This window comes from Leptonychotes weddellii, chromosome 3 (genome assembly GCF_054177405.1).
Source record: "Leptonychotes weddellii isolate Sample4059 chromosome 3, ASM5417740v2, whole genome shotgun sequence".
Classification (NCBI taxonomy): domain Eukaryota; kingdom Metazoa; phylum Chordata; class Mammalia; order Carnivora; family Phocidae; genus Leptonychotes; species Leptonychotes weddellii.
In genome coordinates, this window is record NC_138371.1 from 49,097,929 (window position 1) to 49,110,516 (window position 12,588).

The 12,588-nt window shown below is 35.8% G+C and overlaps 1 protein-coding gene across 7 annotated transcripts in view; it reads left to right on the top strand.

Moving 5' to 3' along the window:
- Window positions 1-12,588, top strand: part of SESTD1 (SEC14 and spectrin domain containing 1) — a 141,134-nt gene that overhangs the window by 44,501 nt on the left and 84,045 nt on the right. For 6 of the 7 annotated variants that reach the window (XM_081814064.1, XM_081814066.1, XM_081814063.1 and 3 more), the window contains 2 exons: window positions 676-755; window positions 4,187-4,295. In XM_081814064.1, coding sequence (XP_081670190.1) covers window positions 701-755; window positions 4,187-4,295 — 164 coding nt within the window. In that variant the 5' untranslated portion in view covers window positions 676-700. Of the gene's footprint in view, window positions 1-675; window positions 756-4,186; window positions 4,308-12,588 lie in introns of those variants that run through there. The other variant, XM_081814065.1, reaches the window with a different exon arrangement.

A 12,588-nucleotide genomic window follows, 5' to 3' on the forward strand; every position in this document is an offset into this window, starting at 1 on the left:
AATATATTGAGGTAAACATGATAAGATGTGTTACCATGTGATATGGAGAAGCAAAAATATGAGAAATTAGAGATAGCCATTTAATAATAGTGGAACCGAAAGAGTGAGATATTTGGAATTAAGCTGTATAATTAATAAGGAGAGCACTAGAGAAAAGATTGCCTCTTTGAGTAATTGATTCAATCCTTTATTTAACAAGAATTTATTGAATTACTTACTGCTATGTACCAGACACTGTTCTACCCCAAGAGTACTGCTCCGGAAAAGAGTTAAGCCAGTGGGGCGCCTGGCTGGCTCAGTCGGTAGAGCATGTGCCTCTTGATCTGAGGGTCCTGAGTTAGAGTGCCATGCTGGGCGTGGAGCCTACTTAAAAAAACAAAACAAAACAATAACAAACAAAAACAGTTAAGCTAGTGATTCTCAACCAGCTGTGATTTTTGCCTACCAGAGAATATTTGGCAATGTTCAGAGACATTTTGGTTGTCACAGCTTGAAAGGGGGAGTGCTATTTGTATTCTAATGCAATGCACAGAATAATTCTTAAAAAAATAAATAATCTGACTCAAAATGTCAGTAATGCTGAAATTGAGACCCCCTGGGATAAGCCATCATAAGTATGTATTTCACAGAATAATTATTATCTTGTAGTTAACATTTAACTTTCTTTGTTTTCAGAAGTGAGAAAGTTTACTAGAGTAAAATGGAGGCCTCAGTAATATTACCCATCCTGAAGAAAAAACTTGCGTTCCTTTCAGGTATGCTTTCTTCTTAAAATTGGAAGTGTTTGATGTATAGTTTTGTTTAAACTTTTTTCTTTGATAAGTTTGACAGAAATGCATTTTTCTGGGAAGGTTTCATTTCAGAGACCTCTTTTATTTCTGAGACCTCTTTTAGTCAGAATGGATAGCTGTGCGAGCCACCTCTCACTGTTGGTACTTGGCAGGCCAATATTTATTCTGTAATTGATTAAAATGACCTGTACAAGGTAGATGTCATATCTTTTTATATAAAAATGAAATAATATGGGCCAAGAATAATTGACTAACCCCCACCTAAATAATTGTTTTTGAAATATAGAATTAGTTTTTATGATATCCTGCATCCTAGCTTTTGTCTTCCATCTTCCTGTGAGATAGTTTCAGTGCACTTGCAGGAATTAAGAAGTATCAGTTACATGGTTTTCACTTTTTACTGTTCAAACTGGGTTATACAGGCTTGAATTTATCTGGTTATTAACCTAAAGTATGTATCAGCTAAGAATCAAAGAGAAGCTGCAAGATACTTTATTAGTGTGAGAGCAGGGACATGGTACATTGGGTATAGCGATTTTCTGGAATTAAGGATCATTGAGTAAATTTGCACATGCTTTGGAATAGGTACTATGGCCTGCCTGTTTAGGGTTACTTGGACTTTTTTTATCTTGCTTTTTATTTCTTTTTTTCTTTAGATCCTATCATAATTGTCTTGATCATTAAGCTACCAACATCCTTTTTAAAAAGTATATTGTATCTCTCTTTGTTTTTATTTTATTTTATTTTAAAGATTTTTATTTATTTATTTGAGAGAATGATAGAGAGCGTGAGAGGGGGAAGGGTCAGAGGGAGTAGCAGACTCCCTGCTGAGCAGGGAGCCCGATGCATGACTCTATCCTGGGACTCCAGGATCATGACCTGAGCCAAAGGCAGTTGCTTAATCAACGGAACCACCCAGGTGCCCTTGTATCTCTCTTTGAATTGGTATGTTTTTCTAGTGTGGATTATAAAGGACAAAATAAGATATTGAATTCCACTAGTATTCTTGTTTCCTTATTTAATGTATTTCCTTATTTATTTATTTATTTATTTATTTATTTATTTATTTATTTATTTATTTATTTTAAAGATTTTATTTATTTGACAGAGACAGTGAGAGAGGGAACACAAGCAGGGGGAGTGGGAGAGGGAGAAGCAGGCTTCCCACCGAGCAGGGAGCCCGATGTGGGGCTTGATCTCAGGACCCTGGGATCATGACCTGAGCCGAAGGCAGTTGCTTAACCAACTGAGCCACCCAGGCGCCCCTATTTCCTTTTCTAAAATACAGCTTCTTTTCTTACCAGTTGACGCTTATGTTTTCTCCATTCTTTTCTGATATTAATGGTGTTACAGGAAACATTCTTATTCATTGTTCGTGTACTTTGTACAAGTTCAGCAGTATAAATTCCCATAAGTGGAGCTGTTAAAGAGAATTTACATTTAAATTTGTGTTAGGTTTTGTTGGATTACCCTCTAAGAATATTGTTTCAATTTCTGTTTCTCCCACCAGTGTAAGAAAATATCTGTTTGCCCACACTGTTGCCAAGAGTGGATATTATTCTTCTTCTGTAATCTTTATCAGTGACATTTTTGCATCTTTATGACACTTATCTATGTGCAGCATTTCACTCTGTTGGCCATATTTACTTTTTTAAAAAAGATTTTATTTATTTACAGAGAGGGTGTGGGCGTGTGCAAGGGCGGGGGGAGAGAATCCTTGAGCACACCCCCCGTTGAGCATGGAGCCAGTCTTGAGGCTTGATCTCAAGACCCTGAGTTCATGACGTGAGCTGAAACCAAGAGTCTGTTGCTTAACCGACTGAGCCACCCAGGCGCCCCAGCCATATCTATCTTGAAGGTTTTTTTTTCTGGAATTAAACTATGCCCTCTTTTTCATTTACTCTAGTAATTATTTTATTGTTCCTTGGTGAAAGCTGAGGACATGAGGTTAAATGTAGTCCTGAATGTTGGAACTGTCCTCCGAAGACAAGTCCACAGTGGGTCAGAATGCTACAGTTCGATATGAACCTTTTTGCACATTTGGTTTAATGCAGGCGTAAAGCTTAGCAATTTTTGAGGAGCAAATGAAATTTCCCTTAGCCCACCCTTCTTGACTTTCTCTATTGACTATTAATTATTTCAACCAATAGTTTTCACCTTTTTTTAGTAATAGAGAAAAACTTTTCAAACCAAAATCACTTGGGGGGTTCAGCTTGAAAACCATGGGTGCAATTCATTTAAAAAAAATAAAACCTGAACAAAAACCATGAGTAGTTGAAGTCACTATTATCTCTTAAGTTCAACCATTTGAAATTATATTTATTCAGATTAAACAAACTGGTTGAATATTATTAATTTATATGGTTAACCTAATAAAAGAAAATCATTTGTGGTTGGTCCATCATGAATTGCCCTCATGTCATTCATAGTAGTTGTATTTTTCACTTCACAGCTTTCAGTTTTTAGTGATAGATTTCTAGAGATCATATAGAATTTTTACCTTTAATATTTGCTGTTTTTTAAGCTTCTAAAATTGCCGTAAATGTCAGTTGTGTCGGAGAATGGACTTCAGTGTCAAAGTCAGTCACATGGGGAACTTTCAAAGAACATATGTGTGTATAAAAGTATTAGTTAGATTTTAATGCTTATGGGAGATTGAAGAGGGCTTGAGCATCCATGAAATGCGAGTATGTTCCACCGCCCGGCTTTCAGGCTTCTACAGCCAGGTCCCATGTGCTCTTCTTAGCTGGGCAGGTCTTTTTCTTGCCTTGTGAATAGAAGTCCTGTCTGACCTCTGTGAGTTCACTCAGATCATTCCTCATCACAGAATACTCTAATACTCTTTTAACTTGGTTTATAAATTCTACCTATTTTTTTAAGTCTTAACTTTTCTACAAAGCTTTTCACCTTTATCACAGCTCTTATCATTTTCTAATTTTTCTAAATCCTTTTTTGTAATACTTTATATATATACAACACACCCTAGCAGATAAACTCATATTTCATAACTGTTATTTCTTAGGATGTAAAGCCTTTCTTCCTGGGTTGATTGGAAATTTACTTTACTTGTAAATGCTTATAGTGCTAGGTGTATAGTAGGTACTTGATGAATTGATTACATTAAGAAGCAGCCTAAATGGAAGAAAATTAAACAGAATGATAATTGCTGTGTTTAAGTGAAGATTTCATGGGTGAATTTTTTTCTCTTATTCTTTCTAAATTTGGTATAATTTTGCTATACTACTATAAACATTTATATAAAATAAGCAGCTATTAGATAGTCTTTTTACTTATATCTTAAGTACTGTTTGTTTTAATAACATTGGACCCAAACATATTTATTTAGTGCTTTAATATCTATTACATGTTGTATTTATATCTTTTTTTCCTAATAGGAGGAAAGGACAGACGGAGTGGCCTCATTCTGACAATTCCATTATGCCTGGAACAGACAAATATGGATGAGCTGAGTGTTACCTTAGACTACCTACTCAGCATTCCAAGGTGACTCTAAAGGTGTCTTTTTAAAAATCTTGATACGTTGTCATTCACTTACTAATGTTTCCTGTTATTAAGGTGTATGTTGCTGTGTCACCTGCTTTTATTAGTGAAATTATAATTAAAAACACTAGAATCAATCATTTCTGATACAACAGCAGATGAAAGAATTATTATATGCTCTTAATGCACTGGATAATGTGATACAGATTTCCAAAATGTATGCACTGTCAACCTTTAAGGAACACAAAGACTGAGCATCTCTGTACCATGCAACTTGAGAAAACACAGAGAAGGGAATTTAGTAGAAAGCGTCTTTTATTTAAATAACTATTTCACTATATAGATATAAACCTGTAGGTTTTAATATACTGAGTAAAGGCTATTAGGAATTCAAAACATTTTTATTTTAAAAAATGCAAAAAATGTTTATGTTTTGATTGAAGATCCTTGGATTTTGTATTTCTTGGGTGAAGACAAAACAAACTTTTCTTTTTGCTTGAGCCTCCCCATCACTTCAACAACAAAAATAAGCTCCCTCCCCAATTTCCTCTTCCATATGTGATATTTGGAGGCTGAAGTCTTACTGCATGTTAGAATCATCTGGAGATTTTTTTTTTTCAAAATTCTAATGCTCTCCAGAGATTCTGATCGAGTTGTTCTTGGGAGGTCTGCTCATCAGATGTTTTTTTAAAAAAATCTTTTAATGGGGTGCCTGGCTGGCTCAGTTGGTGGAGCATATAACTCTTAATCTTGGGGTTGTGAGTTCGAGCCCCACACTGGGTGTAGAGATTACTTAAAATCTTTAAAAAATACATCCTTTGGGCTTCTGGGTGCCTCAGTTGGTTAAACGTCCGACTGTTGATTTTGGCTTGGGTCATAATCTTGGGGTCCTGGGATCAAGCCCTGTGTCGGACTCCATGCTCAGTGTGGAGTCTGCTTGGGATTCTCTTTCTCTTTCTCCCTCTGGCCATCTCCCCCCCCCCTCCCGCTCATGTTCTCGCTCTCTCTCTCTCTAATAAGTGAATAAAATCTTAAAAAAAATCCTTTATAATCCTTTAAGCTTCCCAGATAATTCTTATTTGCAGTCAGATTTGCAATCCGCTATAATAAAGAATGCGAATGAGGACAGACCTTTTGTTTGTAAAATATAGAGGTGGTTTTGGAACAAAATTCTCTCTTATTTAATGCTCTTGAGCTCCAGATAATGAGTTTTAAACATTTTAGTCGAACAGTTCTTTGTATTCTTCCTGTATTTGCATTATTGATAAAATGGATTATTTCGTTTTAAACCACCTTGCAGAGTATAGGGTTAAAACTGTATTTTAGAACCACTGACTTTAAATCATACCTGCTTCCAATATTGGCCTGTAATTTAATGATTCTCTTGCTGATTGTTTTTTTCTGTATTGGGGAAATAGAGGTCTTCAAGTGAGAATTTTCAAAATTTTTTTTTTTTTTTTAAAGATTTTATTTATTTTTCAACAGAGGGAGAGACAGTGAGAGAGGGAACACAAGCAGGGGGAGTGGGAGAGGGAGAAGCAGGCCTCCCGCAGAGCAGGGAGCCCGATGTGGGACTCGACCCCGGGACCCTGGGATCATGACCCGAGCCGAAGGCAGACGCTTAACGACTGAGCCACCCAGGCGCCCTCAAATTTTTTTTTTACTTTCTGGGAAGGAAAGTTAGCAGAACTGACAGTGTGTTGTGTTAGTATTGAATAACCTTCCTAATCCTCTGAGCTGAATGCTAATTTGTATTATTCACCATTGGATAACAAACTTTCTAGGTAAATGATACCAGCTAGACATACAGCTAACAAATTCTGAAAAAGTATGCATAATTCATAGATGGTTACATGTGATTAGTGAACTTAGAGGCCATCTGAACCAACTGCCTTATTATGTAGATGAGGGAATTGAGACTCAGGTTATAGTTACTTGCCCAGGATTATACAGCTAGTTAGTAGTAGAGCTGGGACTAGAATCTATCATTGCTGACACCAATCCAGAGATCTTCATATTTCAAATGAATAGAGTTTAGTATAGTTGAATCTTAGGTGAGGTGAGGTTCTGAAGTTGGAATGTACTGCACAAATTACTGATAGAATTATCCATGAAAAATGCTTAAGTAAGAATTAGAGGTTAGAGACTTACAAACTTCATGAACATGCTCGGTTTTCCTCTAGTGACACTGGAGGAACATGTCATTGAGGCTAAGTTCCAGAAGACACATTCAGCTTGTGATTAAGTTTGTGATAAAAAAATTCATGCTTCTGGGGTGCCTGGGTGGCTCAGTCTGTTCAGGTCTTCTGCCTGGTTTTTAATCATACTACTTTTTTTTGGTGTTGAGTTATAGAAGTTCTTTATATATTTTTGATATTAACCCCTTATTGGATATATCCCTTGCAAATAGCTTCCCCTAGGTTGCCTTTTTGTTTTGTTGATGGTTTCCTTTGCTGTGCAAAAGCTTTTTATTTTGGCATAGTCTGAGTAGTTTATTTTTGCTCTTGTTTCCCTGGCCTGAGAAGACATATCCATAAGTATGTTGCTAAAGCCAATGTACAAGATTGTTTTTTAAATTTCTCTTTCTTCTGTGTTGTTATTAGTGTATAGAGAATCATCCTATTTCTTTATATTAATTTGTATCTTACAACTTTACTGATTTCATTTATTACTTCAAATAGTTTTTTGGTGGCATCTTTAGAGTTTTCTGTATATGACATCTTCAGATGATGACAGTTTTACTTCTTTCTTAACAGTTTGGATGTCTTTTATTTCTTTTTCCTGTTTGATTGCTGACTTCCAGTACTATGCTGAACAAAAGTGGTGAGAGTAGACATCCTTGTCTTGTTCCTGATCTTAAAGGAAATGCTTTCCATTTTTCACCATTGAGTATGATTTTAGCTGTGGGTTTTTCTTATATGGCCTTTATTATGTTGAGGTATGTTCCCTCTAAATCCACTTTGTTGATAATGTTTATCATGAACAGATGTTGTGTTTTGTCAGATGCTTTTTCTGCATCTATTGACATAATCATGCAGTTTTTATCCTTTCTCTTGTTAATGTCATGGTATAACATCGATTGATTTGCAAATATCAAACCATCCTTTCATCCCTGGAATAAATCTTACTTGGTCATGGTGAATAATCCTTTTCATGTATTATTAAATGTGCTTTGCTTATATTTTGTTGAGGATGTTTGCATCCACGTTCTTTAGGTATATTGGCCTATATTTTTCTTTTTCTGTATTATCTTTATCTGGTTTTGGTATCAGGATAATGTTGGCCTTACAGAATGAATTTGGAAGTTTCCCTTCCTCTTCTATTTTTCAGAATAGTTTGATAGGAATGTGTATTAACTCTTTAGATATTTGGTTGAATTTATCTGCGAAGCCATCTTGTCCTGGACTTTTGTTTGTTTGGGAGTTTTTTGATTACCAATTCAGTTTTGTTACTAGTAATCAGTATGTCCAAATTTTCTATTTCTTCCTGATGCAGTTTTAGAAAATTGTTTGTTTCTAGGAGTTGATCCATTTCATCTAGGTTGTTTAATTTGTTGGCATATAATTATTTATAGCATTATCTCCTCTAATTCTTCATATATATATTTTTTAATTTATTCATTTGAGACAGAGATACAGAGAGAGAGAGAGCATGAGCAGGGAGAGAGGCAGAGGGAGAGGGAGAAGCAGGCTCCCTGCTGAGCCAGGAGCCTGATGCTTGGCTCCACCCCAGGACCCTGGGATCATGACCTGAGCCGAAGGCAGATGCTTAACCATCTGAGCCACCCAGGCGCCCCCTAATTCTTCATATTTCTGTGGTGTCAGTTGTCCTCCTTTATCCTTTCTGATTTTATTTATTTGAGTTCCCTTTTTTTGTTGATTAGTCCAGCTAAAGGTTTATCAATTTTGTTTATCTTTTTAAAGAATCAGCTCTTTGTTTCTTTGACCTTTTCTTATTTTTTTTATAGTCTCTATTTTATTTATTTCCACCTTCATCTTTATCATTTCCTTCCTTCTGACATTGGGTTTTGTTTGTTCTTTTTCTGATTCCTTTAGGTGTAAGATTAGATTGTTTATTTGAGATTTTTCATGTTTCTTGAGGTAGGTTTGTATCATTAAGAACTTCCGTTTTAGAACTGCTTTTGCTGCATCCCAAAGATTTTGTACTGTTGTGTTTTTGTTTTTATTTGTCTTCATGTATTTTTTTATTTTCTCTGATTTCTTCGTTGACCCATTGGTTGTTTAGTAGCATGTTTGGCTTCTGTGTGTTTGTGTTTTTTCTAGTTTTTTTCTTGTAATTGATTTCTAGTTTCATACTGTTGTGGTAGGAAAAGATGCTTTATATGTCAGTCTTCTTAAATTTATTGAGACTTGTTTTGTGACCTAACATGTGATCTATCCTGGAGAATGTTCCATGTGCATTTGAAAAGAATATGTATTCTGCTGTTTTTGGATGGATTGTTCTGTATATATTTTTTAGGTCCATCTGGCCTAATGTGTCATTCAAAGCCATTGTTTCCTTGTTAGTAATTATGTTCAGATGATCTATCCATTGATGTAAGTGGGTTGTTAAAGTCCTCTACTATTATTGCATCACTGTCAGTTTCTCCCTTTATGTCTGTTAAAATTTGTTATGTGTACTTAGATGCTATTATGTTGGGTGCCTAGATATTTACAATTGTTACGTTCTCTTGTTGGATGGATCCTTTTATCATTATGCAGTGGCCACTGTTTGTCTCTTGCTACAGTCTTTCTTTTAAAGTATATATTGTCTGGGCGCCTGGGTGGCTCAGATGGTTAAGCGTCTGCCTTCGGCTCAGGTCATGATCCCAGGGTCCTGGGATCGAGTTCCGCATAGGGCTCCCTGCTAGGCGGGAAGCCAGCTTCTCCCTCTGTCTCTGCCTTTCTCTCTCTTTCTCTCTCTCTCTGACTCTCATTAATAAATAAATAAAACATTTAAAAATAAATAAATAAATAAATAAAGTCTATTTTGTCTGATGTAAGTATTGCTATCCCAGTGTTTTTTTTCTTCTTTGCTTCCTTCTGCCTGGAATATCCTTTTCCATCCCTTTACTTTCAGTCTGTATGTGTCTAGGTCAGAAGTGAGTCTTTTGTAGGCAGCTTTTTTTTTTTTTAAATCAATTTAGTCACCCAGTGTCTTCTGATTGGAGCATTTAGTCAATTCATATTTAGAGTAATTCTGATAGGTATGTACTTAATTGCCATTTTGTTAATTGTTTTCTGATTGTTTTTGTAGTTCTTTTTTTTAATTTTTATTTAAAAAAAATTTTTTTTTTTAAGATTTTATTTATTTGAGAGAGAGAGAGAATGAGAGAGAGCACATGAGAGGGGTTAGGGTCAGAGGGAGAAGCAGACTCCTTGCCAAGCAGGGAGCCCGATGCGGGACTTGATCCAGGGACTCCAGGATTATGACCTGAGCCGAAGGCAGTTGCTTAACCAACTGAGCCACCCAGGCGCCCTGTTTTTGTAGTTCTTGTCTGTTCCTTTCTTCTGCTCTCTTGTGATTTGATGGCTTTCTGTAGTGTTCTGCTTGGAATCCTTTCTCTTTATTCTTTTGTTTATCTATTATAGGTTTTTGATTTGTGGTTATCATTGAGTTTATATGTAACATCCCCTTTGTATAGCAGTCTGTGTTGATAATTGCTTAAGTTAGAACACATTCTAAAAGTGCTAAATTTTTACTACCCCCCCATATTTTATGTATATGATGTCATATTTTATATCCATTTATTTTGTGTATTCCTTGGAATTTTTGTGGATATAATTGATTTTACTACTTTTGTGTTTTAATCTTGATACTGGCTTTATAAGTAATTAATCTGCTAGTTTTACTATATGTTTACTTTTACCTGTGAAATTTTCTCATAATTTTCTTCTAGTTATGCTGTCTTGTTTTCGACTTAAAGAATGTCCTTTGACATTTCTCATAAGACTGTTTTGGTGGTGATGAACTCCTTTAACTTTGTCTGGGAAACTTTTTATCTTTCAATTCTAAGTGATAGTCTTGCTAGGTAGGGTATTCTTGGTTGTAGGTTCTTTTTTTTCCTTTCAGCACTTGAAATATATCATGCCACTCCCTTCTGGACTATGTAACTACTAGTATTCTGTAAGGTATATATTCTATATGTTCAGAATTTATAAAAAATCTAACTATGGACATTTTTCTTCAAAGAAAGTCTGACACAGAAGCCAAATTTATAAAACAAATAGAAATGGAGGTCCACAGCTGTTTCTGCTCATCATCATCTTCCCTTCTCAAACTCCACTTCCACTGCATTGCCCCCTCCCTCACTTTTAAGGAGCCTTCTTGGAGCTTATAGGACTCTGCAGAGCAATTAAAAGATAATTTGAATATGAGTCTAACACCCTTAATTAATCATGGATTTGTCTTCTTAGATTTTGGAATGTTCAATATAGTCTGTGAGAGTGTGACTGGGATGGCTCCCCCCCTTTATTTAATATATATATATATATATATATTTTTTTTTAATGGGACTTGCTTCCAAGGAAGTTTGAGCCAGCACCTTCCCTTTTCCTCCTTAAGAAATGTACTTTTAGCAAATGGGGTTATAATTGTATTGACCTTAGAGTTACTTCAAAGTACTGTGGTTAAGTGCTTTGAACATGCTTTTTGTTTTGTTTTTAATTTTTAGATTTTTTTATTTTTTAGAGAGGGAGAGTGAGCAAGGATGGACTGGCGAGGGGCAGAGGGAGAGAGAATCTTAAGCAGACTCCACACGCAGCACAGAATCTGACACAGGACTTGACGTGGACTGAAATCAAGAGTAGGACACTTAACTGAGCCACCCTGGTGCCCCTTAACATGCTTTATGCTCCTTTTTTTGTTTTTTAAGATTTTATTTATTTATTTGACACAGAAAGAGTGAGAGAGAGAGAGCAAGTACAAGCAGGGGGAACGGCAGGCAGGGGAGAAGCAGGCTTCCCTCTGAACATGGAGCCTTATGTGGGGCTTGATCCCAGAACCCTGAGATCGTGACCTGAGCTGAAGGCAGCCGTTTAACCGACTGAGCCACCCAGGTGCCCCTTTATGCTCTTGATGAGTGTTTTTTTTTTTAATAGTCATCTCACTCATTCAACATATATGTATTGAAAATTTATAATGTGCTGTTTTAAAATGGAACTGCTAAGCCAGTATTCGCTTTCTTTGCCATGTAGTTTTTATTTTTCTTTCCTTTCTCTTTCTTTTCATATGCTTAAGTTCACGTCAAGGGATGGCTAAGTTGTCAAGCTGGACTAGTACAACAATAGCCAAGCTAACTTCTCTGTCCCTATTCTCTTACCACTTTGCACATAAAACAGGATTAATTTCACTGAAACAACAGTTTCTTCCTTCCCAGTTTTCTATGACCTCCTTTTCTTACTGCACGGTGAATTCAATTCGGTAGACATTTATTTTGTGCGTCGTGCATTGTGAAGGCAGGAAAGACTAGGTCTTTGCCCTCAAAAGCAGTCTTTCAGCCTTCTTAACTGCTATGCCAAAACCTTACATGATTCGACTCACCTTTTCAGTTAATATTTCTTGAACACTTATTATGCAAAGCACTTAGTTTTAAGTACTTGTATTAACTAAGTTTTCAAAATAATAAGATAATATTATTTCTATTTCATAGATGAAAAAGGGCAAAGAAATTAAGAAACTTTCTCAAATTAATATGTGGTGCCTTTGCTCATATTCTTTATGCTCTGTATTCCTTAGGCTCTTTAAGGTGCTCCTTTCACACTAAATTTTATTAGCTCCTTTATATAGATCTTTTCCAGATTTTGCTGTTATCTAAACTTACAGCCCTTGCTGTTTCTGATTCTTTAGGAGTTTAACCATGATGTGTTTAATGATGGTTCTGAAATTTTTATTATTTATTTATTTATTTTTAAAGATTTTATTAATTTGAGATAGAGAGCAAGAGAGCAAGCATGAGTGGGGGGCAGAGGGAGAGGAGAAGCAGGCTCCCTGCTGAGCAAGGAGCCCAATGTGGGGTTCAATCCCAGCACCCCGGGATCATGACCTGAGCCGAAGGCAGATACTTAACTGACTGAGCCACCCAGGTGCCCAAATTTTTATTTATTTTTATATTTATTATTTGTCTTACTTTTTTTTAAATTTCAAAAGCATATATTGTTTCCCTAGTAACATTAAATAATGTAATGTCTATGAGTATAAAGTAGGCACTAAGTGATTCTGAACTCCTTGAGGGGAGAAACTATAATTTGTATTTTTCATAGCTCAGTGTACTACCTCATTCTTAGTCAGTGGTCAA